Source organism: Hemitrygon akajei, chromosome 1, assembly GCF_048418815.1.
Source record: "Hemitrygon akajei chromosome 1, sHemAka1.3, whole genome shotgun sequence".
Taxonomy (NCBI): Eukaryota; Metazoa; Chordata; class Chondrichthyes; order Myliobatiformes; family Dasyatidae; genus Hemitrygon; species Hemitrygon akajei.
The window spans coordinates 71,309,413-71,336,063 of NC_133124.1; the positions used below are offsets into that span (position 1 = coordinate 71,309,413).

Sequence of the window (26,651 nt, forward strand, 5' to 3'; positions counted from 1 at the left end):
ACTATATCTTGGTACATGTAACAATAATGAACCAATAAACCAATCTTCTTGGAGGGAAATGAACAATCAATGTTTCAGGTTGAGGTGCTCCATCAGACAGGAGTCAGAATCAGATTTATTATCACTGTCTTATGAAGTAAAATTTATTGTTTTGCGGCAACACTGCAGTGTAAAGACATAAATTTTCATAAATAATAAAATAAATAAATAGTGCAAAGAAAGGAATAAAAAGTAGCATTCATGGGTTCATGAATCATTCAAAAAATTGATGGTACAGGGGAAGAAGCTGTTCCTGAATCGTTAATTGTTGAGGACAAGATATATTTCCAGCTTCTGTAGTCTCTCTTGTGCTTCCACATTGCAGGGCAGTGGAACAGCTCCATTCAATCTGTGTCACAGTCTTGTCAGAGGCCTTGCTCAAGTCCAAATACATAAAATCCTGTGCTCAACAATCATCTACCTTCCAGTTACTTCTTCAAAGAAAGCCATAAAAAGGTTCTTCAAGCACAACTTCCTGTCATAGTCATGCTGACTCATTTCAATCAGACCCTGTCTATCCAAATGCCAGTACATCCTGTCCTTCAGTAACTTCCTCACTACTGATGTCAGGGTGACCACTTTGTGGTTCCCTAGTTTGTCCTTATGACCCCTTTTAAACAGCGGAACAACTTTAGCCTTTTTCTAGTCTTCAGGAACGTCACCAGTGACTAATGATGAAGCATATGTTTGTGCAAGAGACTCTCCAATTTCTTCTCTAGCCTTCCACAGAGTCCAGGATTGCATTTGCCCAAGCCTTGGGGATTTGTCCACCTTAATGTACTGTAAGGCTGAAAATACCTCCAGTCTCGTAGAAATATTCATTAGAAATCCCATCCATTGAGACACAGGTAGCCCTGTTCATCTCTAAGTGCACCTGCTCTTTCCTTAGTTACCCTTCTCCTCTTAAAATCTCAAGGAACATACGTAAGGTGAATGGTCACAGTCTTTTTCTCAGGGCAGGGGAATCTAAAGCTAGAGGGCATAGGTTCAGGGTGAGAGGGATAGGTTTAAAAGGAGACCTGAGGGGCAGGTTTGTCGTACAGAGGGCGGTGGGGAAATGGAATGAGCTGCTAGGACATGTGGTAGAGGTGAGTACAATTATGATATTCAAAAGACATTTGGACAAGTACATCGATAGGAAAGGTTTAAATGGATATGGGCCAAATGCAAGCAAACAGATCAGTTAGATAACTTGCTTGGCATAGATGAGTTGGGTTGAAGGGCATGCTTTCTGTGATGTATGGCTTTATAGCTCTAAGTAGATGCATCTGCTCAGCAGTACTGGATGTCTGGAAGAACTCTCCAATGAAACCATTTTCCCCTTTACCTAGAACATTGCCCCAGTTTACCTTTGCATTCTGCACCTATCCATCATTCCTTATTAAATAAAAACAACACATTGGCTCCTGTGCACCATTTTCAGATCTTTAATACCAAATATCCCCTTGCCTACCATCAACAGAGGCTCAGAAGATAGTGACTGAGGGCCTCAACCTCAGAAAATACGGAGGACTTTCTTTAACCAGAGGCTATTGTGGAATTGTGGAACTCATTACCATAGGCAACTGTGGAGGTCAACTCACTGGATATATTTAAAGTGGAGTTGATAGGTTCATGATCAGAAAGGGCATCAAAGGTAAAGAGGAGAAGGAAGGAGAATGGGATTAAGAGAGAAAATAAATCATGCATGATGGAATGGTAGAGCAGACAATGGGCTGAATGTCTTAATTCTGCTCCTATGTCTTATGGTCTTATGGGGTTGGGTAACATTGATTCCCACATAGAATGAAGTACAGAACATGTTCAGAAACTGTGGCAACACAGAAAATGTTGGAAGAATTCACCAGGTCAGACAGCATCTATGGAGAGAAATGAATAAACAATTGATGTTTTGGGCCAAGATCCTTCTTCAGGACTGAGAAAGAAGGGGGAGTATGCCAGGATAAGAAGGTGGGGGGAGGGGAAGAAAGCTAGCTGGAAGGTGACAGATGAAGCCAGGTGGGTGGGAAAGGTCAAGAGCTGAGAACAGGAGATCTGATAGGAGAGGACAGTGAACCATAGGAGAAAGGGAAGGAGGAGGGGACACAGGGGAAGTAATAGGCAAGGGAAAAGAGGTAAAATCTCAGAGTAGGGAACAGAGAAAGTGGGAGTACACTTGTTTATCGGAAGGAGAAACTGATATTCATGCCATCAGGTTGGAGGCTACCTAGGTGTTGCTCCTCCACCCTGAGGGTGGCTTCATCTTGGCACAAGAGGAGCCCATGGACAGACATGTTGGAATGGGAATGGGAATCAAAATTAAAATGTTTGGCCACCGGGAAGTCTCATTTGTGGCGGATGGTGTGGAGGTGCTTGACAAAGCGGTTCCTCCATTTACAATGGGAAAATTCTGAAACTGTGGTCTATGGATTGTGGAAAGAGATTCAGGGAGGGTTAGAGGGACATGGAGGGAAATAAAATTGGACCACAGTGGGATGAGTGTGAATGGATATTTGGTTGTCAGCATGGACTAAGTGGGCTGAGGACCCCATCTCAATGGCTGTATGACTCCATGATTCAATTCCAAAGATCTAAGCAGGTTAACAGATCTTTGCTCCCAACATTGGAGTGTTTAGAGACACTCAGAGGACAGAGTGACAGTCGTTACTTCCCACTTGATCCTCCTCCCATCTTATCTCAGCCTCGCCACATATCTTTCGTACGCAGACCTAATTCTACATGGAATTAAGTTTTAACATATTTTGCCTATGCACTTATTAGTTGTTTCAATCTCTGCTGATGGAGGCAGTAGGACCGGTAACCCCACTTTTACTGTTACCTTTGGACTGTTAGAACAGACCCCACAGGGGACTGGAGACGCTTGCAGGTGGACCATTGACAGTGCTGTAGGGTAGTTCAGACAGAAAAAACCTGCAAAGTATTGCGCTGTGGTTAACTCTGTCTCTGCACTAATCCCCAAAGCTAACCTCTGAAAACTTTATTTTTAAAACAAAATCTTTAGTAACGTGATCTCCTCGTCCCTTCTCATGCAATGAATTCCAATTTTTAGACCTGCACCTGTTAGGGTCTGTCCTTGTTTCAATCACTAATCATCTAACAATTCTAACTTCCTCTTCTTGCCAATGCATCACAAATTATTAATGAATGTAAATAACTGTGCTATTCAAACCAATGTGTAATCTTCTCTCAGTATTCTTAATCTTCTCATAACTATTGATCATTTTAGATCTGCAGGCTGACTGGGTAATTCTGCCCAGTGCCTTTGAAGCAAGGCATAGCCTTGACCAATGATCTAAAAAAGAATTTGCTAACAGCTGAAGCTAATTGAGACAGAAAATGTGGGGGCTGATGTTGTCATGAAACTTATTTTGTCAGAAGCTGAAAGAGGAGCATCTTCCCTGCAGAACTTGCAAACAAAGCAACACAACTGGAAAAAACACTCAGGCAAATAACTATAGCATTCACCTTTGAAATGGAAAAGGCAGGGAGTTCGCCATTAAAAACCTGGGAAGGATATAGATTCGCAAAGTTAGTGTGGGGATGGAAAGAGTTACGTGGGGTACTCAGGGGAGCTGGCACTAACAGAGCAGAGAATATTAGGGGGGATCTTGATGGGTTTAGACATGGTGAATTGATCGCAGCTAATCCCATTAGGAGAGGGTCAAGAATCAGGGAGACAGGATTTCAAATGTTGGACCAAAGGTATTCTGGTTCCCATTCATTTATTTCTCAAATATGCACCACGGTAGTGTCGCATTTAGTGCTACAGTTACAGCTCGGAGTGCCAGAGTTCAGAGTTCAGTCTCGACATTCTTTGTAAGGGGACACTATGGAATATGGGTCCTCCTGTGTTTAATGGAGAATAAAGTTGCAACGTTTGCTGTGTGGCCAGAACTATGTGACCAGCCTTGTGTTTGCTATTTACTATGTATCCAACTTATTAGCCAGAATGTAATCTCTGTATTGTCTCTGTACTATTGAACACATCAGTGCCTTGAGAATGTAGCTAACAGTGAAAGTAAGCATGTAGAGATAACGGTGGTAGACGGGGTAGTGGAGTGGTATGATGGTATGGGAACCAGTCAAGGCCGGGAAGGGGGACACGTGTTCCAAGGAGTAGACTAGACAGGATCGTGCGATGGTGTGATGGTGTGAGAACCAGTCAAGGCCGGGAAGGGGGACACGTGTTCCATGGAGTAGACTAGACAGGATCGTGCGATGGTGTGATGGTATGGGAACCAGTCAAGGCCGGGAAGGGGGACACGTGTTCCAAGGAGTAGACTAGACAGGATCGTGCGATGGTGTGATGGTGTGAGAACCAGTCAAGGCACTAGAACAAGTATATGCCAATGAAACTAAGATAAGAAATTACTGTAAGGAATACTGTGAACCAGGGCTCGGCGGACAATTGGTGACACGCTCATTGATTGTCTCAGCTTTTGTTTGCAAATAAAGGCTTAAACTTCTCGAAGAACCTTCTGCGTCTCCTGGTTATTTCAAGAAACCATGACAAAATTGGCGACCGCAGCAGGACTGGAAAGAGACCTGCGGAAAGGAAATGGCAGATTGGGGACATTTCCCGGTCCTCTAGGGACCCCCACAGGGGTAACAGAATTAAGGGTGCACCCAAACAAAAGGTAAGTGCTTTTTGCGACAATTTGGACTAAGAACTTTGTTGGTTTTGGGGAGGTCTCGGAGACTCAGAAGTGTGGAACCACTGCCGAACGGTCTCTCCGGTCCAAAGAATCTGGCAGAATTGGGGGTTAACAGGAGGCTCAGAGGATTGATCAAGAACACTGCAGTGAGGGTAAGTACAAATCAGTTAATAAGAAGTTAAGTGAAGAAAAATTCCACGTGGTGTTGGTAAATCCCTGTGGATACCACTTCGTACGAAATGAAGGTCTGAACGGGCAGGGAAAGGAAAAGTAGAAAAATCCTCGTGGATACCGCCTTAAGAGATAAGGGTCTGAATAGACAAGGTGCAAAGAGAAAGTTCTGTGGATACCGTTCTAGGTAGAGGTCTGTACGGGCAGAACAGAATAGGAAACAAGGACAGTCCGATATATAGTTTAAAGCGCAGGTAGATAGACAATAGACTAGGCATAGAATTAGAGTAAATAGTATTATCCAGTAAACGAACTGTGAATCTCTGAAATACCTTAAAAAGAGAGAACAGCATGACAGATAAAGGAATGGCAGTAGAGATTCTGAGCAAAAAATTCCCGGTAAATAAAAGCGAGATCACAAAAACTTCAGAAAAAATGGGAAAAAAAACCAAGAACCTGGTCACAAAATGGTCAAGAGAAGGAACGTTTGATGTAAGCTTGTGCGAAGAAATTGAGTCACTAATTAAAAAGTTATAAACCAAAAGATAAATCTAAGAAAAGAGAGCAAAAAAGAGAACGAGAAATAGAAGTGCTAAAACTCTTCAGAACGGAAGGAGAGAGGCTGAGGACGACAGGTAGAATATTGATTACAAGTGAGGAAGACACTAAGGAGAAGGAGAAACAGCCTGTTAGAGAGAGAGGAAGGTACAGTGAGAAGCTGGCTTCAGCTGCATACCCGGATGTGAAAGAAGCAGAAAGGCCCCCTCCCTATTATGAGGAAGGAACCCCTAAGCAGTGCCCCATGCTGATGGGTACAGTAAACATGCAGGGAGAAGTAACTGAGAGGGAATTGCCAGAGGAGATGTGAAAAGTACTCCAGGGGCCGACCAAGTATTGAATCAGGACAGAAAGGAAGGACTCCACAGGGAGACCGAGGGAAGAAGAGGACCCCGGAGAAATTCGTGTGGGAAGCAGTAAAGACATACCCTGAGATGGATGGGGAGTCAGGCGAGGAGGAGAGCCAGGGCAGGTGGGAAGAAAGAGGAAGAATGATGCCGTTGTTAGTTAAAGGATCAGGACAAGTGCAGTATATCCCTTGGGGATCCCAGGACCTAGAAGGGCTGAAAAACACTCTGCCCAGTCTACATGAAGAAGCAGGGAAATGGATTAGAGCCTTTGAAGAAGAAACGGCAGGACTGTTATTGGCTATGGGAGATTTAAAGGCACTATTGATAAGGTTGATGGGAACCAAATTTAACGAACTAATGGAAATGGCTGGCATAGTAAACTCGAACGACCTGAGAACTGACGGAGACGGGTTTGACAGAGTGAGGCAGAGGGTATGGCAGGCCCTCAGGAAGCTTTATCCACCCAAAGTGGACCCCAAAGCCTTAAAGGGGGATCCACTGGGAGACACTGAAAACCCAGCAGCCTACGTAGAAAACCAGTTGAAAAGGTGGAGACTGGAGACTGAGCAAGAGGTGGAAAATAGCTTATTTATCACCACACTGTTCCGACATAGCATTTTGGATGCAATGCCTCCGCAAGTAAAATCCAAACTGGAGGAAGTGGTTGGGCTGATGTCAATGACCCCACAAGAATTGAGAGACCACGTAGTCCGTGCGGTTGAGAAATACCGGAAAGTCATCGAAGGTTGGCTGAGCAGCAGGAAGAGGTGCAAAGAAAGTTAATACAAATACAGCTCGAAGAACTCAAAAAGAAGGAAAAAGAGAAAAGCAAAAAGATGCTGCCAGCAACCACCGGTTCGAGTACAGCCATCGAACTGGACAAAGCACTGCTATATGGAGGGACCGATCATACTGTAAGACAAGGGCTGGAAAACCCCATGCCAATAATCGTCTTTGGAGGAACATTCCCACAAATGCCCTATCAGGAACAGACTAAATTCAAACAGCCCAGACAGGACTGGAAGTCCCAAGGAGGGGGACAGAGGAACTATGGGCAGAGGGGACCAGTGAGGAAACGGGGGAAAGAGAGGTAGAGAGATTGTGCTGGGGATGTAATCAGCCAGGTCACATGAGAAGAGATTGTCCATTTACACCATGGCCTGTCACACACCAGTAGGAACCGATAAGAAGGGAACTAAAGTTTAGCCAAGGACCAGCCCCCACAGGCCCAAGCGGACCTGTGAACCCCTATGTGAGGTATTAGGGGTGCCCCGAGAACTCGAGTGGGAAGGGACATTACCCAATGATAACAAGGGAGGCAGACGAGGAACCCATTGTTCAGGTTATGTTAGAAGGGCAACTGACACCAATGATGATAGATACTGGAGCCACGTACACTTGTGTACAGCCACAGTATGCCCTTCACCTTCCCATGTCAGGAAAGTTTATTAAGACGATAGGGTTCTCGGGGAAAACACAGTTGATACGGTGCACGGCTCCAGTGTAGTTGAGAATGGGAAATAAAGGAATTGTTTTCCCAGTGCTAGTATCTAAAGGAACTCCGATTAATTTGTTAGGTAGAGATGCCTTATTGAAACTGGAATTAAAATTAGAATGCACCAGAAATGGGCTGAGTGTGGAAAGAGCAGGGGCTCAATTGATAGTGCGAAAAGACAAGAAGGCTAATGTTTTTTGGATAGGAGACATAGCAGATCAGATTCAGGAAACCTGGGAAAAATGGAAAAAGGATGTGCAGGCTATATTATCCAGGGCTGTAATGCCCAAATCTGAATTACATTGTACAGTGATTTTTGATGAGACTCAGAACAGGGAGTTAGAGGAGAAATGGCACCTGGAGGCATGTACCCAACAGCACCTGGAAGGGGAGGCTGTGATAATTGGAAAGCAAGGGGCGGCTTTACAAGTTAAGTGGAACACCTTTTTAGAAAAATGGTACAGGATACCGGAGATACCGGAAGCTGCGCCCCACGTAACATTGTTGGTAAACAAGGGTTATCAGTCTAAAGACTTAGGACCCTTAGTTAAGAGAGCTGAAACCGTAACAGTGTGGAGGAAAATCACGTCAGAAGTGTGGATATCAGAAGACAACAATTGCATTAAAATAATAGTAAGTGTAGATATGGTAGGGACAATGAAAGAGGTCGAAATAATCAAGGGGCAAAGACAGTGGTAAAATTTCTGACAAATGAAGTGATCCCAAGGTTTGGAATACCTACAGAAGTTAGCTCAGACAATGGTTCAGGTTTTATCCAGAAAGTGGTCAAATTGGTACTACAAGCGTTGAGGATAAAGAAAGATTTGGATGTGTATACCACCCTCAGTCGCAGGGCATGGTAGAGAGAATTAATGGAACCCTGAAAGCCAAACTGAACAAAATCTGTGCAGACACTAAACTTAATTGGGTCGATGCTTTACCGTTAGCATTGATGAGTTACCGCATGCAAACTAATGGAATGACATGCCTGGCACCGCATGAGATGCTAACTGGGAGGCCCATGCCAGTGCCCCAGTGTAGAGGGCCGTATAAAGGACCTAGTTTGGAACAATTGGAAATAGAATTGAAACAATACATGCAGCAGCTAACTATGATACATAAGTCTATTTATGCACAGGAAAAACAGAAAGAGCTGGAGACTGTACAAGGGGAAGGACCGATCAAACCAGGAGACCAGGTTTATGTGCGAGTTTTTCGGAGAAAGTGGAATGAGCCGAGAAGGGAAGGACCCTTTACGGTGACCAAGGCATCACCCACCGCAGTTCAGGTAGAAGGACGCTCCACCTGGTACCATCTGAACCACTGCACGAGGGCAGTCCCGCAAGGACAATCAGGTGAGGAGTCCGAGGTAAGTGATGCGGAGGAACAGTTAGCAGGAGACAGACAGGAGGAACAAGGAGCCAGACACCTACACTGGAACAGCTTATAATGCAGTATCAGTTGAGCTATGAATGTTTTACGTGGACAGATGCTCGTCCAGTGGGTCATTTCAGAGGTAGCTGCACTCAGATGTGGAATGTGATCCCAGGCGAAAGACACGTAGTAGGTTCCCCTCCACCCGAAGGTGCATTGGACGCCCAGACCATCCCCTTAGCAGACACCTGGTGGCTGTGTGGTGAGGAAGGGGGTCTGAGATCCACGCTTCCCCTCAATTGGGCAGGTACGTGTACACGTGTTATGCTACTTCAAGAAATTATAGTATCCCCAGAAGTACACTTCAACACTGATATCTCTGAACAGCAGACACTATTGCGGAAAAGGAGAAAATATGAACCCGATTCGACAATTTGGATAGATAGTGTAGGTCAGCTGAGAGGTATACCTAATGAATTTAAGGCGAGGAATGAGATTGCTGCAGGCTTCGAAGCATTTCTACCCTTGATGGGAACTATTAAGAATGTTGAATGGATAAATTATATACATTACAATCAGCAAAGATTCATCAACTACACCGATGATGTATTGGAGGCCTTGGGACAACAGTTAGATGCAACTAGCAAAATGGTGTGGCAGAATAGACAAGCATTGGACTGGCTGTTGGCAGTAAAAGGAGGAGTTTGTGTGATGTTTGGAGAGCAGTGCTGTACTTTTATACCAAATAACACTAGTCCAGAAGGATCGTTTCCTAAGACAATGTATAAGTTGAAAAGTCTCAGAAAGGAAGTTAAACAGAATGCAGGGTTCGGACATCAATTATTTGACTGGTTAGAAAGTAGACTCAGAGGATGGGGAGTATGGCTGACTAAGATGGCAATGACTGTCAGTATTGTATTGCTGAGCTGTGCACTTGTTCTGTGCTGTTTTCTTCCTTGTCTCAAGTCTCTTGTAGTGCGTGCTGCAACCAAACAGTTTCCGATGCTCGTGGCGATTACTGAACCAAGCTTAGTGGAGAAAGAAGCAACGAAGAAGTATTGTTACAGCCTACAACACCTGCAGGATGAACAAGAGCAAGACGACAGTGTGGGAGCAGATTGTAAGGGCTTCTGAGTTTTTTTCCCCTGTCTCAGATACAAAGGGACAGATTTTTGACTCAGCGGCCTAGGATAACAGGGAGAGAATACTTTGAGGTCTTGGCGCAGAAAATTATAGTTTAACCCAAGATTTGGGAATAAGTGCTGGACTTTATTGGGGCTTTTGTTCACAGACTCTTAGTCTTCTTTCTCTGTGTGAGACCCTATGGGTCTCAAAGGGGGTATTATATTGGAGAAAAAAGTTGCAAAGTTTGCTGTGTGGCCAGAACTATGTGACCAGCCTTGTGTTTGATATTTACTATGTATCCAACTTATTAGCCAGAATGTAATCTCTGTATTGTCTCTGTACTATTGAACACATCAGTGCCTTGAGAGTGTAGCTAACAGTGAAAGTAAGCTCAGTGCCTTAAGAATGTAGCTAACAGTGAAAGTAAGCGTGTAGAGATAACGGTGGTAGACGGGATCGTGGAGAGGTGTGATGGTATGGGAACCAGTCAAAGACGGGAAGGGGGACACGTATTCCAAGGAGTAGACTAGAGCAAGTATGGGCTATGGAGTGGTGTGATGGTGTGAGAACCAGTCAAGGCACTAGAACAAGTATATGCCAATGAAACTAAGATAAGAAATTACTATAAAGAATACTGTGAACTAGGGCTTGGCAGGCAATTAGTGACACGCTCATTGATTGTCTCAGCTTTTGTTTGCAAATAAAGGCTTAAACTTCTCGAAGAACCTTCTGCGTCTCCTGGTTATTTCAAGAAACCACGACATGTTCTCCCTGTTAATTGGTCATTGTAATTTGTGCCGTGATTAGGTTAGGGTTAAATCGTGGTTGCCGGGGTTTTCTGGACGATGCAGCTTGAAGGGCTGGAAGGGCCTAATCCACTCTGTATCTCTAAATAAACAAAAATTAAAATAAATACTTTGAAACATACAGTGAAATGCATCATTTAAGTTAACAACCAACACAGACTAAGAATGTGCTGGAGGCAGCCTGTAAGTGTCATCACACATTCCAGCACCAACATAGCACGGGATGGTGTTTTCACACAAGTGATGTGGAGCAATCTGCCTGAGGATGGTGAAAGCAGAAGGTGAAAGGAGCTGGAGAAGAAGAATTTTTCAGACAATGAGAGATAAGCAGGGAATGAAACTGGATGGAAATGCCTTCAAAGGGATGGCACAGATACAACAGGCTAAAACTGGCCATTGTTCCACGGGGCATCATCAGATACAAAGCTGGAAATATTAAGCAGGTTGGACAACTTTAGTGAAGATGGGGAGACTTAAAGATGGAGTTCCAGAAGGTGTTGGTTGGGGGTATGGGCCTGATTGCCAAGTTTGGGTAAGAGAGTGGCTGGGGACAAAAGCAAGGCTGAATGAATTTGTAGAGACCAGCCCAGGGAGAGGGACACTGTTGCCAGCTGGGCAGTCAAGAAGAAGGCATGCCAGCAGCTCTACTTCGTTAGGAGTTCCAGGAGATTTGGGATATCCTGCAAATTGTTACAGATACACAGAGGAAGAGCATTCTGACTGGTTGCATCACCGCCTAGTACTGAGGTTCCAATTCAGAGGATCGCAAGAGGCTGCAGAGAGTTGTAGACTCAGTCAGCTCCATCATGGGCACAACCCTCCCCACCATAGATGACATCTTTGAGAGGTGGTGACTCAAGGAGGCACCATCCATCATTATGGACCCTCACCATCTGGGGTATGCCCTCTTTTCATTACTACCATTGGGGAGGAGGTACAGGAGCCTGGGTGTCCCCAGTCAACATTTTAGGATCAGCTTCTTTCCCTCTGCCATCAGTTTTCTGAATGATCCATGAACCCATGAACGCTACCTCATTATTCCTCTTTTACCAACTTCCACCCTGCCCTCAAATTTATCTGGTCCATCTCTGACATCTCCCTCCCCTTTCTTGATTCTTTCTATCTCTATCTCTGGAGACACCTTATCTACTGATGTCTATTGTAAACCCACTGATTCTCACAGCTACCTGGACTATACCTCTTCCCACCCTGTTACTTATAAAAACACCATCGCCTTCTCTCAATTCCTCCATCTCCACCACATCTACTCTCAGGATGAGACGTTCCATTTGAGAACTAATGAGATGTTCTCCTTCTTCAAAGAAAGGGGCTTCCCTATTTCCACCATCAATGCTGCCCTCAACTGCATCTCTTCTATTTCGTGCATGTCTGCCCTCACTCCATCCTCCCATCACTCTACCAGGGATAGGGTTCCTCTTGTCCTCACCTATTGCCCCACCAGCCTCCACATGCAACACATAATTCTCCATAACTTCTGCCATTCCAGTGGGATCCCACCACTAAGCACATCGTTCCCTCCCCTTCTGCTTTCTGCAGAGATCGCTCCCTACATGATTCCCTTGTCTGTTCATCCCTCTCCACTGATCTTCCTCCCGGCACTTATCCTTGTAAGTGGAACAAGTGCTACACCTCCCCCTACACCTCCTCCCTCACTACCATACAGGGCCGCAAACAGACCTTCCAAGTGAGGAAACACTTTACCTGTGAGTCTGATGGGTCATCTACTGTATCAGGTGCTCCAGGTGTGGCCCCCTGTATATCAATGAGACCCAACATAGATTGGAAGACCACTTCACCAAGCACCTACGATCCATCCGCCAAAAGAAGCGGGATGTCCCAGTGGCCACCCATTTTAATTCTACTTCCCATTCCCATTCTGACATGTCAGTCCATGGCCTCCTCTACTGCCATGATGAGGCCACACTCAGGTTGGAGGAACAACACCTTACATTCCTTCTGGGTAGCCTCCAGTCTGATGGCGTGAAGTGATTTCTCGAACTTCCTGTAATGACCCCCTCCTTCACCATTCCTCATTCCTCTCTCTCACCTTATCAGCTCCCTCTGGTGCTCCTCCCTTTTCTTTCTTCCATGGTCTTCTGTCCTCTCCTATCAAATTCTGCCTTCTCCAGCCCAGTATTTCTTTCATCAATCAACTTCCTAGCTCTTTACTTCCCCCTCCCCTCCCCTCCCCTCCAGTTTCGCCTATCCTGTGCTTCTTCCTTCCCTCCCCAACCTCTGTGGAGATTGAGGGTGGCAGAGGTATATAAGACCATGAGGGGTATACATGCTTTTTCCTAAGGAAGGGGTGCTAACACAAGACGGCATAGGTGAGATGATCAGAGGTGAGAGATCTAAAAGGGATGTAGGGGCATCTTCTTCAGACAAAGGGTGGTGTGTATTTTGAATGAGTGGGCAGAAATACTGGTTGAGGAGGCACATTAACAGCATTACAAAGCCATCTAGATAAGTACATGATTGGAGAGGTTTAGGGGGTTATGGGCAAAATGTGGGAAGATGGGACTAGCTCAGGGGACAACACTGTTGGCTGAATTAAGCCGAACGGTCTGTTTTCATGCTGTTTGACACTGTGACTCTATGACAAGTTGTTGAACATTAGTAATTCCTCAGTCTCACTAACAATTTATTTAAATCCCACTCCAACACCACTCTAATGATGAAACACATTTTGTTTGATTTTGAATATTCTTACTTTTTGCCCCAGAAAACATGCATTTTGTTCCAGTTTTAATATAAAGCTCTAAAGATACAGTATTGTAAATACTGAAAATTAGTCCTCCTGCTTACATTTCATTGTTCTAACCTTCAACTTGATTCACTGAAAACAACGTAATTCTCACATAGAGCTCTGTTCACCCAGCACCCCTCTGCTTACTGAACCCCCGTAAGCCGCAATGTCCTTTCAAGATGGGCTGCTTTTAATTGTCCCTGGTGTAAATAATTAGCCAAGGAATGAGAGGGGAGGTGCTTAGCGTGTGTGAGTGGATTAAGTTGTAGATGTGAAGGTGAATAAAAAAAGGTAGAATGGGGTTGATGGTATGATTCTGCTGGGAGCTAGTATGTACACAATGGACCGAATAACTTCCTGTGTGGTAGGATGCAAGTGACTTTCCAGGGTGGTTTCCCAGGTGACTGATTGCCCCGATAAAGTGCAGGAAAAGGACTTCAGGTTCTGGTGTGATGTGGGATGGTGACAAAACACACACTTTAAATGAGAATTGGCGTTTGTCTTAACTAGTCAGAGGATAAAGGATGAAGTGTGCGTGCAGCCAGTTGTTCATTTAATTCCTTTTTGCCCTGCTCTGGTTTTGAGGGAATGGCTGACAGAGTCAGTCAGCACACTTAGTGGATCAAATTGTACAGTGTAGCAATTGTACAGTGAATGGCAGGGTGCAGAGGAGAGTTATGGAACAGGGGGACCCTGGAGTTCAAGTGCATAGTTCATTGAAAATGTTGTCACAGGTAGACAAAGTGACCCTCATCAGTCCCAGCCTATTCAGTCTCTTCTTAAGATTCAAACTCTCCAGTCCTGGTAACATCCTCATATTTCTTTTTCACACCAACTCCAGTTTAATGACAACTTTCGTGTGGCAAGGCAACCAGAGGAATACACAGCACTCCAAAGGTGCTGTTAGTTAAGTTCAGTATTTCCTTGCTTTGGGGTTCATTTAACTGTGACATATTTGTATATTTCAGTACAATATTATTATTTAACAGGGCAGACAATTTTCTAGAGTCTAAGCATCTCTTCCGAACCCTTGGTGGGTGGTCTGGAAGAACCCTGGAGGAAATGCACAACCACAAAGCAGAAGAGCTGAAGGAAGTTGCCCTTTACTGCTGAATGCGCTGATCCTGGGATAAATGCTATCATTATTTCACTGGATGGTAATTAAGGGAGGACATGGGAAATTCAATAACAGAATATCAGATGAATTTCAAATGTCAAATGAATAACAGACTCTGGCGGTCTACTCTTTCTCTGTCTCTTAGGTCTCCCCTCAGCGTCCAACACTCAGGCAGAGCAGTTGTCATACCAGGCTGTGATGCATCCTGAAAGGATACTTTCTGTGGCGCATTGACAGAAATTGGTGAGAGTCAAAGGGGACATGGATAAGAAAGATTTAGAGGGATATGGGCCAAATGGAGGTGGATGGGACCATCTCAATTAGACAATTTGGACAAAATGGATGAGTTGGGTCTGTTGGCATGTTGGCATTCATAGCAAAAGGATTTGAGTACAGGAGCATGAAGGTTCTACTGCAGTTGTACAAGACCTTGGTGAGAGTATTGTGTGCAGTTTTGGTTCCCTAATCTGAGGAAAGACATTCTTGCCATAGAGGGAGTACAAAGAAAGTTCACCAGATTGATTCCTGGGATGGCAGGACTTTCATATGAAGAAAGACTGGATCGACTAGGCTTATACTCACTGGAATTTAGAAGATTGAGGGGGGATCTTATTGAAACGTCTAAAATTCTAAAGGGATTGGACAGGCTAGATGCAGGAAGATTGTTTCTGATGTTGGGGAAGTCCAGAATGAGGGGTCACAGTTTAAGGATAAAGGGGAAGCCTTTTAGGACCGAGATGAAGAAAAACTTCTTCACACAGAGAGTGGTGAATCTGTGGAATTCTCTGCCACAGGAAACAGTTGAGGCCGGTTCATTGGCTATATTTAAGAGGAAGTTAGATATGGCCCTTGTGGCTAAAGGGATCAGGGGGTATGGAGAGAAAGCAGGTACAGGGTTCTGAGTTGGGTGATCAGCCATGATCATACTGAATGGTGGTGCAGGCTCGAAGGGCTGAGTGGCCTACTCCTGCACCTATTTTCTATGTTTCTATGTTTGCTGGCTGTATAATTTTTTTGACTCTGGAAGAGGATTCCAGATAATGTTGTTGCACTCCATTATTCTGGGAAAATGCTGTTTCCTCATTCTTTTCTAAACTCATAAGACTATGAGGATTAAGGAGGGTTAGATCAACCAAGCACACACCTTTAGAAAGATAACTGCAAATATTAAAATGCACAAATCGTTCTCTATTGGTATTTTATTCCTGCCGCACCCATCTCAGTTTTTTGTGTGGAGGTACTTGGGCCAAGGCAGACTGTTTCATTAATAAGCCTCTGCTCAGCAATCCCGACAGGTGGGAGCCAATAATGGACACAGTTTGCAAGGATAGGGCTGCTGGGGTCTGCAACCGGCTGGGGGGAGGGAAGCCCGAGAATTTCTTAAAATATCCATCCAGGCCATGCCCTCTTCTCGCTACTACTATTGGGTTTGTAGTCCTGGGACCTTCGGTCCCACACCAACAGGTTCAGGAACCTACAAAGACCAGCGTGAATAACTTCATTCACCACTACTCTGAATTGATTCTACAATCTAGACCCATTTTCAAGGACTCTTTACAATTCATGTTCTCAGTATTATTTTTATTTGCAGCTTGTTTTCTTTTGCACATTGGTATTTGTTAGTCTTTCTCTGCTCGTGTATGTTTTTTGCAAAATTTTACTATACTGTATTTCTTTTTTCCTTTAAATGCCTGCAAGGAATGAATTTAAAGTTAGAATAGGTAATATACTTTGATACTAAATTTACTTTGAACTTTAAAATATTGCAATACAGTTTGAGATCTGATCTCCACCATACCCCCCAATGGTTCAGCAATTTTGGGGGTTTTGCTGGTGACTTATCCTGTATATAGTACTTGCTCATTAATATGGGCAGCTTATAGTAACCAAAACTGAGGACATGGTGGCTATAAATCCTGCTTATTCTCAGTCAGAATAATTATTCTGGAACAGTAAGGAATGCATTTCAAATTAAATTGGTTATTGCCAAATTTGTTTATCATTGACTCATGTAACAAGATACAGAGAGAAACATATCTTGCTTACTGTCTGCACAGACTAATTCATTGCACAGTGCATTGAGGGAACACAAAGAAAAACAATAACAGAATACAGAATAAAGATTGAGAGAGGGCAGTGCCAGCAAACAATAAGATGCAAGCTCATAATGAGGTAGATTGTGATGTGAGTCCATCTTCAGTTAAAAAGTAAAACAATTATAAGCATTGTAAATGGATAATTTAAGTTACTCTTTAAACAAAATTATAGTATCTCAATGTGGCATGATCACAATTCAGGGCTCTCCTCGCAGTTTAAAGTTCCTTGGACTGTTTGCACTAAAGGAGACACAAGAGACTGCAGATGCTGAGATATGGACCAAAGTACAATCTGACAGAGGAACTCAGCAGGTCAAGCAGCATCTATGAGGGAAAGGGGGTGGGGAGAGGGGTAAGAATCATCAATTTTGGGTCAAAGTCCTGCATTGGGACCAGGAGTGGAGAGGGGAAATGGCTGGGACTGAGAGAGGGAGTGGTGATACAGGAGTCCGAGGTGGACCGAGGAGGGGTGAGAAATGATGGGTAGGTTGACTCAGACAGAAGAGGGAAGAGGTCTTGAGACTCTCAGTTCCAATTCAGGTTTCACACAAGACACCAATAATTCCTTTCCCCCCACCCCTAGCCCACAGATGCTGCTTGACCTGCTGAGTTCCTCCAGCAGATGGTGTGCTACTGTTTAAAGTTTGTTAATGGATGACACATTACTGGAATGACTATTTGTAATTGAAAATGTGATGAACTTTCTGCATTTTTTAATTAATAGTATATATTTTGAAGTAAAAGGAGCCTATTGATTATACATGGTCAACGCCATTACAGTTTCCTTTTTCTTTCAAGGATCCCATAGGGCAGGTGAAAACTCTGCACATTTATAAACATTGACCATTCACTCCTGTGATGGCTCTGTGAAAGATTTGCCCAGATACTGCAAATACTCTCCCTTTCAGAGCAGAACATAAGATGCTGGAAGAACTCAATGGGTCTGGCAGCATCGCTAGAGGGAAATGGCCATTTGACGTTTTGGGTTGAGATCCTTAATCTGGACAGAGATATAGAGATAGTATAAAGTAGTGAGGGGAATGTGGAGCTGTGTGGAGGAGGGGAGAGTGCTGTAAAGTACAGAGGCTTTTACCTACCCATCGCCCCTCATCCACCAATCACTTGCCAGCTCTTAGAAACATGACCTTCAGCCTGAAGTATCCATGTCAACCATGGTGCTCATCGCATGTAAAGCCTCCCCTGCTATAAAGTACATTTACATGGAGCACCAAACAAGAAAGCATTATCTGTCACAAAGGCCTCCACCACCCAAGCCATGCTCTCTTCTCACTATTATCATAGGGCAGGAGGTACAGAAGTCTCAGGTCCCACACCACCAGGTTCAGGAACAGCTATTACTCTGTAACTCTCAGGCTCCCAAATCCATGTGGATAACTTCACTCACAACCATGATCTACAGACTCACTTTCAAGGACTCTTTTCAACTTATTTGAGCACTTTGTCTTCTTTTGCACATTGGTAGGTTGTCGTTCTTTGTTTATAGTTTTTTTTGTAAGTTCCATTGCACTTTTTATTTTTCCTGAAAATGCCTACAAGAATCTCAAGGTATGTGGTAACAATTCCATACTTTGGTAATAAATTTACTTTTTACTTTAAAATGAGTTCCATTTGTGTGCATTTAGCCTATACACCTTTAAACCAGTACTATCCAGGCCCTTGCCCCATTCCCTCCACCTCTTTATACAGGCTATTCCCCCCCCCCCCCATCTCTATCAGTCCAGCTGAAGGGTCTCGACCCAAAATGACAACTGTCCACCCCCCAAGAGATGCTGTCGGACTCACAGAGTTCCTCCAGCAGCTTGTGTGGGAAGATGGCAAGAGGTTCGAGAACAAGTCAGCAGATGCCCCAGATTCCAGCATCGGCAGACTTCTCTCGCTTGCCATGTCCAATTTCATGGAAACATTGAGAGTCCGCATGCACAGCCTTCCAAAATCAAGTGAGAAGGACACTAATTTATCACATAAGCACACGAGATGCTGAAAATCCTGAGCAGCACACACTCCGAACTCAGTTTAGCAATGCTGACCCGAGCTTGTCTCTGAGCTGAGGAGTGGGATGAGAGGATGAGCGCGTGTAAGACGTGCCTGTATTTTCTGAAAATACGGAGTTCGCGAGGAAAGAATGCTAAACACTTTAACTGTCTGGAAAGGTATGCTCGGACTTGTACATTGCCTTTTATTCCTGGATTTCAGTCCCTGGATAGGAGCCAAGAAGCTAAATGTGCAGTCACCGAAGTTTCCGAGAACGCCGATTTTTAAGTTAATCGGTTAAGGAGGTCCGGTTGTCACGGGGAAGTCATCGAACCAGATGGAATTTGCTCAATAAAATAACTTCACAGAAAGTGCAAACTCGAAGATTTTATCCACTTCTCTTGAGCACGCGTGTGTGTGTGTGGATCTATAGTTGGCCGAAGCGCCGAGTCTGCTCCTTTATTTTCAGCCAACCCACTCATATTACCTCTCTGCTGTAGAGTGCCCATACAATTCAATATTAATCCAAATGTACAGTACTTCACCACAGAATGCAAATAAGTGCTCTTTGCATTTAATAGGTAGAATATTACTTTTGCAACAAGATACAGACTTTATATTTAACTTCAAATATGAACACCAATTAGGATACTTTTTAAAAACAAGCTTCTAAATATAGAAGTTGGGAACAATGATTATTTCTAAGTCGTTCAGCCAGGATTTCCTCGCGATCCTAGTTCCTGGGCAGGAGAGGGTGTGTAGTTGGTCTTCGGTGAGGGAGGGAGGGAGCCCAGAGCTTGGGAAGATGGCGAGAGGGTCGAGGACAAGTCTGCTGCTCTGGGCTGTGCTCCTGCAGTCCGGCCGCACGGCCGATGGTCAGGGAACACCGGACCGGCTGAATGGCTTCAGCCTCCACCCACCTTACTTGAACATTGCCCAGGGGGCTGAGATCTGGGCCACGGCCACTTGCGGAGAAGACGGATCGCGGCGGCCCAGACGGGACCTTTACTGTAAACTGGTAGGCGGGCCGGCCGCCGGTGCCTCCAGTCAGACTATTCAGGTATCAGCTTGCTGGCGGGACACTGACCAGGCGGCTCCGAACGGGGGACGGGCAGGGATCACGGGGCTTGTTGGGGGCAATGGGGCCAGCAACGTCACAATGGGCCGAGTGGCGGATCCAGAGTTCTGTGGGAGCCGGGTTTGACGTTTGGAGTGAGTGGATTTTGGAAGGGGGTATTAAAGAATGAAAGTCGGAGAAACAGAGGCAGAGCAGGCGGCGTGTTTGTCAGTGTGAGGGTGGCGGGAAGGAGTGACTGTCAGAGTCGTGTGGGAATGCGTGTTGAGTATGAGACAGTGTGGTGTGCGTGTGAGTCCGCGTGTATGAGTAAATGTGACTAAGTGTGAGGGGGGTTGTGACTGTGATAGTGGCGTGTGAAGGTGTATGGTGAGTGTGTATCGGTGTGTGAGACCGTAAACCGCCATTGAACCTTCCGGGGACGGGAAGCGGACCCGGGTCTCCACCGGCCGCTCTCTCCACGGTGGCCCGGTGCGGCGGGGTATAAGTGTCCGGCCTCCCGAAAGGATGATCAGGAGCGGGAGTAGAACCCACCGTGTCGTGGGATCCGGCCACCGCCGACCCCTTACCCCCTTGTGATTAAGGGCTGCTCCACAGTGGGGAGTGTCCGCTCCCCGCGAAGCCGAACCCCACCAGCAATTGCCCCAGACCTTGAATATGTACCTCACCTTGTCCCATTACACGCTGGGGGGTGGGTGACGGGACCCCTGGGCCAAAGGTGTACATGTCATCAGCCCCAAGTCCAGCTCCCTCTGCAGACTCCGCGCCTTCGAGAAGATCCCTAGATCTGGGGAGGGGGTGGGTTCTCTGGAGGGAGATTCTACTCTCCAGATCCCTTCCCACAGACGCTGCTGGACTCGCTGGCTATCTGATGTGCCCCTTCCACCTTTGTGTTTTTTGGGAGGATCTGCAGCAGGGGCGGAGAGTTGGTGCCCACTGAGGTTGGAAGCGGGGTAGGCCTCATCCATTGGCGGCTGGCGGGTCACACGGCCGCGTGGAGGGCTGGGCTGGATATTGAGGTACCAGGTCCATGCACTTGCAGTTTGGTGTGAGTAGACCTTATGATGCTCCTCATACAGTGGCCGCATCCACTCGGCCACAGAGTCATACAGCACAAGGTCTGGCCCTTCAGCCCAGGCCGTGGCAATCATAGACAGCCATCACTACAGTGCAGGAACTAGCTATTCGGCCCACGACGTCAGTGCCAAACGCGTTACCAAATTAAACTAAATCCCTTCCTCCTGCACATGATCCCCCTCCATCCATTCCCTGCGCATTCACGTGTCTGTCCTACAGCTTCTTGGTATCTGCTTCAACCACCCCCCCCCCCCCCCCCCCCCCCGGCAATCCGGTCCGGGAACACACCGCTCACTGTGTAAAAAATCTTACCCTGCACATCCCAGTTTAAACTTTCCTCCTTTCAGCTTAAAACTACGGCTTCTAGTATTTGGCATTTCTAACCTGGGAAGAAGATCTTGACTGTCTACCCCATCCGTGCCTCTCATAATTGTATAAATTCAGCCTCTGATGCTTCGGAGAAAACAGCCCAAGTTAGTCCAACCTCCTTATAACTCATACCCTCCAACCCAGCAGCATCCTGGTGAACTACTTCTGCACCCTGCCCACGTTCATCATGTAATGGGGCAACCAGAGCTGAATGGAGTACTACTCCGAGAGCAGCCTAGCCTAGCCAGGGCTTTACATACCGTATTAAAGTGTTCTAGCTGAGGCAGTCCTATTTATCTGCATTTGGTCTTTGTCCCTCTGAACCTTTCCTATCCATGTACTTTTCCAAATGTTTTAAACCTCATAATTTTACCTGCCTGGCATATTTTCACCACCCTCTGTGTGAAAAGGAACCCTCATTCCTTTTAAATCTTTCCTCTCTTGCCCTTGGTTCTGGACTCACCTGCTGTCTGGGAAAATACTGCGATCATTCAGCTTCTCCATGCCTTTCATCATTTTATAAATCTCATCCTCCTTTACTCCAGGGGAATCTGTTGCAGCCTATCCATCCTCTCCATTTTTCTGATCTCTCCAGTCCCAGTAATGTTCTTGTGAATTTTTTCACACCCTTTACAGCATTAACGCTATAGCTGAGCAGCTAGGCTGCACAGAGTATGGTCTCTCCAATGTCTCGTGCTGTGATACAAAGGGTACTCCAGTCCTGAGGCAGGGTCTTGACCTAAAATGTTGACCATCCCTATTCCTCCACAGTTATTGCCCAATCTTCCAGCAGATTGTTTTTTATTTTGCCCTAGATTCCAGCATCCACAGCCTCTTGTGTCACTATGGCCACCTCCTGCCCCAACTGCTGGAGGGACTATGGCTCAAGGAGGTTAAGTGCAAGTCCCACAAAGTCACAGGTCAGGTGAGACAATGTGTCATGCCAGTAGGTCAGGTGCTAGGTCACATGATAGGTTACACAACCGGTCATCTGATCAATCACATGACAGACTCCAGGAGAGCAAGAGACTGATGGGTGACCTCACAGAGCTATATTAAATCATGGAAAGGATGAATAGTCTTTTTTTCCCTGGATTGGGAAATTGAAAACTAGAGGCCACAGTTCTAAGGTTAGAGATGAAAAAATTAATAAAAGAATCAGCTTTATTATCACTGATATGTCATGAAATTTGTTGCTTTGTGGCAGCAGTACAGTGCAAAGTCATAAAATTCCAGAATAGATAGTGCAATACAAAAGTACTAATAAAAGTTCACAGATCCATGGACCTTTGGAAACTTGATGGTGGAGAGGAGGAAATTGTTCCTAAAATGATGAGTGTACACCTTTAGGTTCCTGTACCTCCTCCCTGATCATAGTAGTGAGAAGAGGTTCTGTGAGATCACCCCTCATTCTTCTGAATTCCAGTGAGCGGAGGCCCAGAGCCACCAAATGCTTCTCATATGTGGAGCAAATATCCACGATGGTGGGGGGGGGGGGGGGGGGGGGTGGGGCTAGTGGCCATGATGGAGCTAGCTGAGTCCATCTCAAACCTCAGAGAACCTCAGGGGCAACTTCATTTACAGAGCGGGTGGCAGATATAAAGAACCAGCTGTCAGAGTAAGGGACGGAGGCAGAAACATGAGGTTCATTTATATCTCATGGACAGGTACATGGATGTTGAAAGTTTAGATGGGTATAAGCCAAGTGCTGAGAAATGGGATTAGTTTGAATATACATTACATCTTGGTCTGCATGGACATGTATGGGCTGAAGGGCCTTTTCCTGTGTTGTATAAATCATTTTACAATTCATGTGAAAGGCCATTCTATAGGTGATGTAATAAGCTCCGGACAGGTCATACTTAAATCTATGTGATGAATTATAAAAAGGCATGATAGTCACGTGAATGGGCAAGGGATTGGGTGTGCAGTATTAATCAGAATCAGCTTTATTATCACTGACATAAAGTTTGCTGTGAAATTTGTAGTTTTGTGGCAGCAGAACATTGGAATACATAAAAATACTATAAGTTACAATAAGAAATATTAAATAAATGAATAATTAGTGCAAAAAGGGAGCAAAGTAGTGATGTAGTGTTCATGGTTTTGTGAACCATTCAGAAGTCTGATGGTGGAGGGGAAGAACTGTTCCTGAAGCATTGAGTCTGAGTTTTGGTCACTGTAAGTTACATGATGGGTCGATGATTGGCCACATGGTTGATTCTTTCCATTGCCTGTCTATGTTCTGCCTTTTGCCCGTTGATGTGTTAATTTGGACAGTTCACAACTCAGCCTCAGCACCACCTCTCTCACTTCTCCTTGTGTTCAAAGCTCTGCGTAAGTTCAGCCTGCTCATTTCTATAATTTCTTCTCGTCAGCTTTGAAATCAGAGGCATAAGAGACAACAGTCATTGGAACCTGGAACAACACACCAGCTGCTGGAAGAGCTCAATGGATCAGGCAGCATCTGTGGGGAGAAAAGGAATTGTTAACGTTTTGGGTCAAAATCCTGCATCAGGACGAATGAAAAGTCTCACCCCAAAATGTTGACAATTTCTTTCCTCCCAGAGATGCTGTTTAACCTGCTGAGTTCTTCCAGCAGGTTGTATATTGCTTCAGATTCTAGCATGTGTATTCTACCGTGTCTCCAATTAGAGCCTCTGATTGATGCTATTCTTGAGTTTGTGTTTTTTGGCAAACCTTTCAGATCCTCTCTCTGACCTTGGCCTCTAGTCCCATCCCTTCCTGAAGCTCTGAAGTTTCCTGGGTGAGTCCCTCCGCTTCTTTCGCATAAAATGCTGACCAACCTCCTTGAATAAGCCATCTTATCTATTAATGCTTTTATGAGGCAGCTTGAGTCATTTCCTGAGCTAGAGGAGTTGTGCATAGTGACTTATGTAAGTAGTCCTGTTCAAAAGTACAAACACAATTTGGCATGTAGGAGAACACATCTTTAAGATTACCCTCAAAGTGTTTAAGCGTTTGAGAGACATAGATATGATGGTTGGTAACAGTTTTTTGCCCAGAGCAGGGGAGTACGAAACTAGGGGACACATTTAAAGTGAATAGAGACCCGAGGAGCAGCTTTTTCATGTAGAAGGTGATGGAACAAATTGCCGGAGGAAGTGTTTGAGGGAGGCACAATAGTTATCATTTAAGAAGTATTTGGATAGGTACGTGGAGGGGCAGGGGCTCGAGGGATATGGCTGAATGCAGGAAATTGGGACTAGCTGGGTGGGCACTGTGGTCGGCATGAAATGATTCAGAATCGGGTTTAATATCACTGACGCACGTGAAATTTGTTTTTTGGTAGTAGTACAGTGCGATACATAATAAAACACTATAAATTATAATAAGATATATATATATATATATGTATGTTGTGCATAAAGAGAGGGCAGAAATAGTGAGGTAGTGTTCATGGGTTCATTGCCCATTAAGAAATCTGATGGCAGAGGGTGAGAAGCTGTTCCTGAAACAGTTAGAATGCTCTCGATGGTACATCTATAGGAATTTGCGAGAGTCTTTGATGACATACCAAACCTCCTCAAACTCCTAATGAAAAATAGCTGCGTCATGCCTTCTTTTAGAATGCACTTACAAAGACTGGCAAAGGGCCTCTATGCCTCTATAGCAGCTACAACAACGTTCTCAACCAGGGAACTAAAGCACATCAGCATGCTTTCACACTACAGTATATATTTTGCCAATTGAGGCACCTCAGAAGGTTTACTGCCTTGCTGTTTTTCAGCATAAGTGTTTAAAATTACAACCAATAACTTGAGTCATTTCTCTTCATTTCCTTTCGTATTGCTAATGTACACAGGGGTTTTCTCTGCACTTTGAAGTAGTTCCTTGAGAAGCCCTGAAAATATGTTAATGTGCTTTAGAAATATTTGCTTGGAGACATAGCATTATACAGCAGTGGACCTCACTGAAATAGGCCCTTCAACCCAACTTGTCCATGTTGACCAAGGTTCCTAACTAAGTAGAGCCCTTGTATTTTAATCTGGCAGAATATTACATTGGGTGCTTGTTCAAAGACCAAATGTTCAGAACATAAAAAATATAGGAAAATAGGGAGAAGGAGGCTATTCGGCCCCTTGAGCCTGCTCTTACCATTCCCTAAGATCACAGTTGATCTCACTATCCTCTTGTGCCAGATCCATATTGTGAGCATTGACCAAATTCTACCCATGGTGTGATTAATCTCTCCTCACCAGTAAATACGGCATCCTTGGAATCTACTTGGAGAACCATGAAAGCATTCCCTCTCTGTTCTATTTCAAGCTGCTTCATCAGTAGGTATGAAATGAATTCATCGATCCAACCTGTGAAGGGGTTCAGAGAACGTGATATGAATGGGGTTTTCTCAATGTTAGGGAGCTATATAGTACAGAAACAGACCCTCTGGTCCAACTTGTCCATGCTGAACAAGTTGTCTCCCTGGCCTAATCCCACTTGCCCACATTTGACCCACATCCCTCTGAAACTTTCTATCCATGAAGCTGTCCAAATGTCCTTCAGATGTTGTAATTCCATCTGCCTCTATCACTTCATCTGGTAGCTGGTCCCATATACAGTACCTACCACCATCTGTGTGGAAAAATTTGACACTCAGGTCCTCTTTAAATCTTTCTGCTCTCATATTAAACTTGTGTGCTCTAGTTTTAGACTTTAAGCCTGGGAAAATCCTTGAACATTCACATTATTTCTGCCCATCATGATTTTCTGAATCTTTCCAAAGCCATTCCTCAGCTTCCTATGCTCCAGGAAAAACAGATCCAGCCTATCCATTTTGAGATCTCATTGAAAGCTATTGAATATTGAAAGGCTTAGATAGACTGGATGTGGAGAGGATGTTTCCGATAGTGGGTGTGGCTAGGACCAGAGAATACAGCCTTAGAATAGAAGGACGTCCATTTAGAACAGAGGTGAGAAGGAACTTCTTTAGCTGGAGACTGTGGAATTCATTGCCACAGGTGGCTATGGAGGTCAAGTCATTGGGTATGCTTAAAGTGACGGTTGACAGGTTCTTGATTAGTAAGAGCATCAAAGCAGGGTAATTGAGAGTGAAACTGAATTAGCAATCATTGAACGATAAGATCTTTCTGACCATAAGATATAGGAGCAGAATTAGGCAATTCCACCCATTGAGTCTGCTCTGCCGTTCCATCATGGCTGATTTATTATCCTTGTCAACCCCATTCTCCTGCCTTCTCCCTGTAACCTTTGAAACTATGACTAATCAAGAACCTATCAACATTCGCTTTAAATATGTTCAATGACTTGCCCCCACAGCTGTCGTAGCAATAAATTCCACAGATTCACCACCCTCAAGTTAAATAAATCCTCATCTCTGTTCTAAATGGACGTCCCTCTATTCTGAGGCTGTGTCCTCTGGTTCTTGACTCACCCACTATAGAAACCATTCTCTCCACAATATCAATAGGTTTCAATTAGATCCCCTCTCATTCTTCTAAACTCCAATGAGCCCAGAGACACCAACTGCTCCTTACACGTTTACACTTCCATTCCTAGAATCCTTGTCATGAACCTCCGCTAGGCACTCTCAATGCCAGTAC

At 44.8% G+C, this 26,651-nt stretch overlaps 1 protein-coding gene across 2 annotated transcripts in view; it reads left to right on the forward strand.

The window, feature by feature from the left end:
* The first annotated feature begins 19,308 nt into the window (after positions 1-19,308).
* lama3 (laminin, alpha 3) overlaps positions 19,309-26,651 on the forward strand; it is a 316,232-nt gene continuing 308,889 nt past the window's right edge. The window contains exon 1 of one of the 2 annotated variants that reach the window (XM_073045511.1): positions 19,309-19,605. In XM_073045511.1, coding sequence (XP_072901612.1) covers positions 19,351-19,605 — 255 coding nt within the window. In that variant the 5' untranslated portion in view covers positions 19,309-19,350. The remainder of the gene's footprint in view (positions 19,606-26,651) is intronic. The other variant, XM_073045521.1, reaches the window with a different exon arrangement.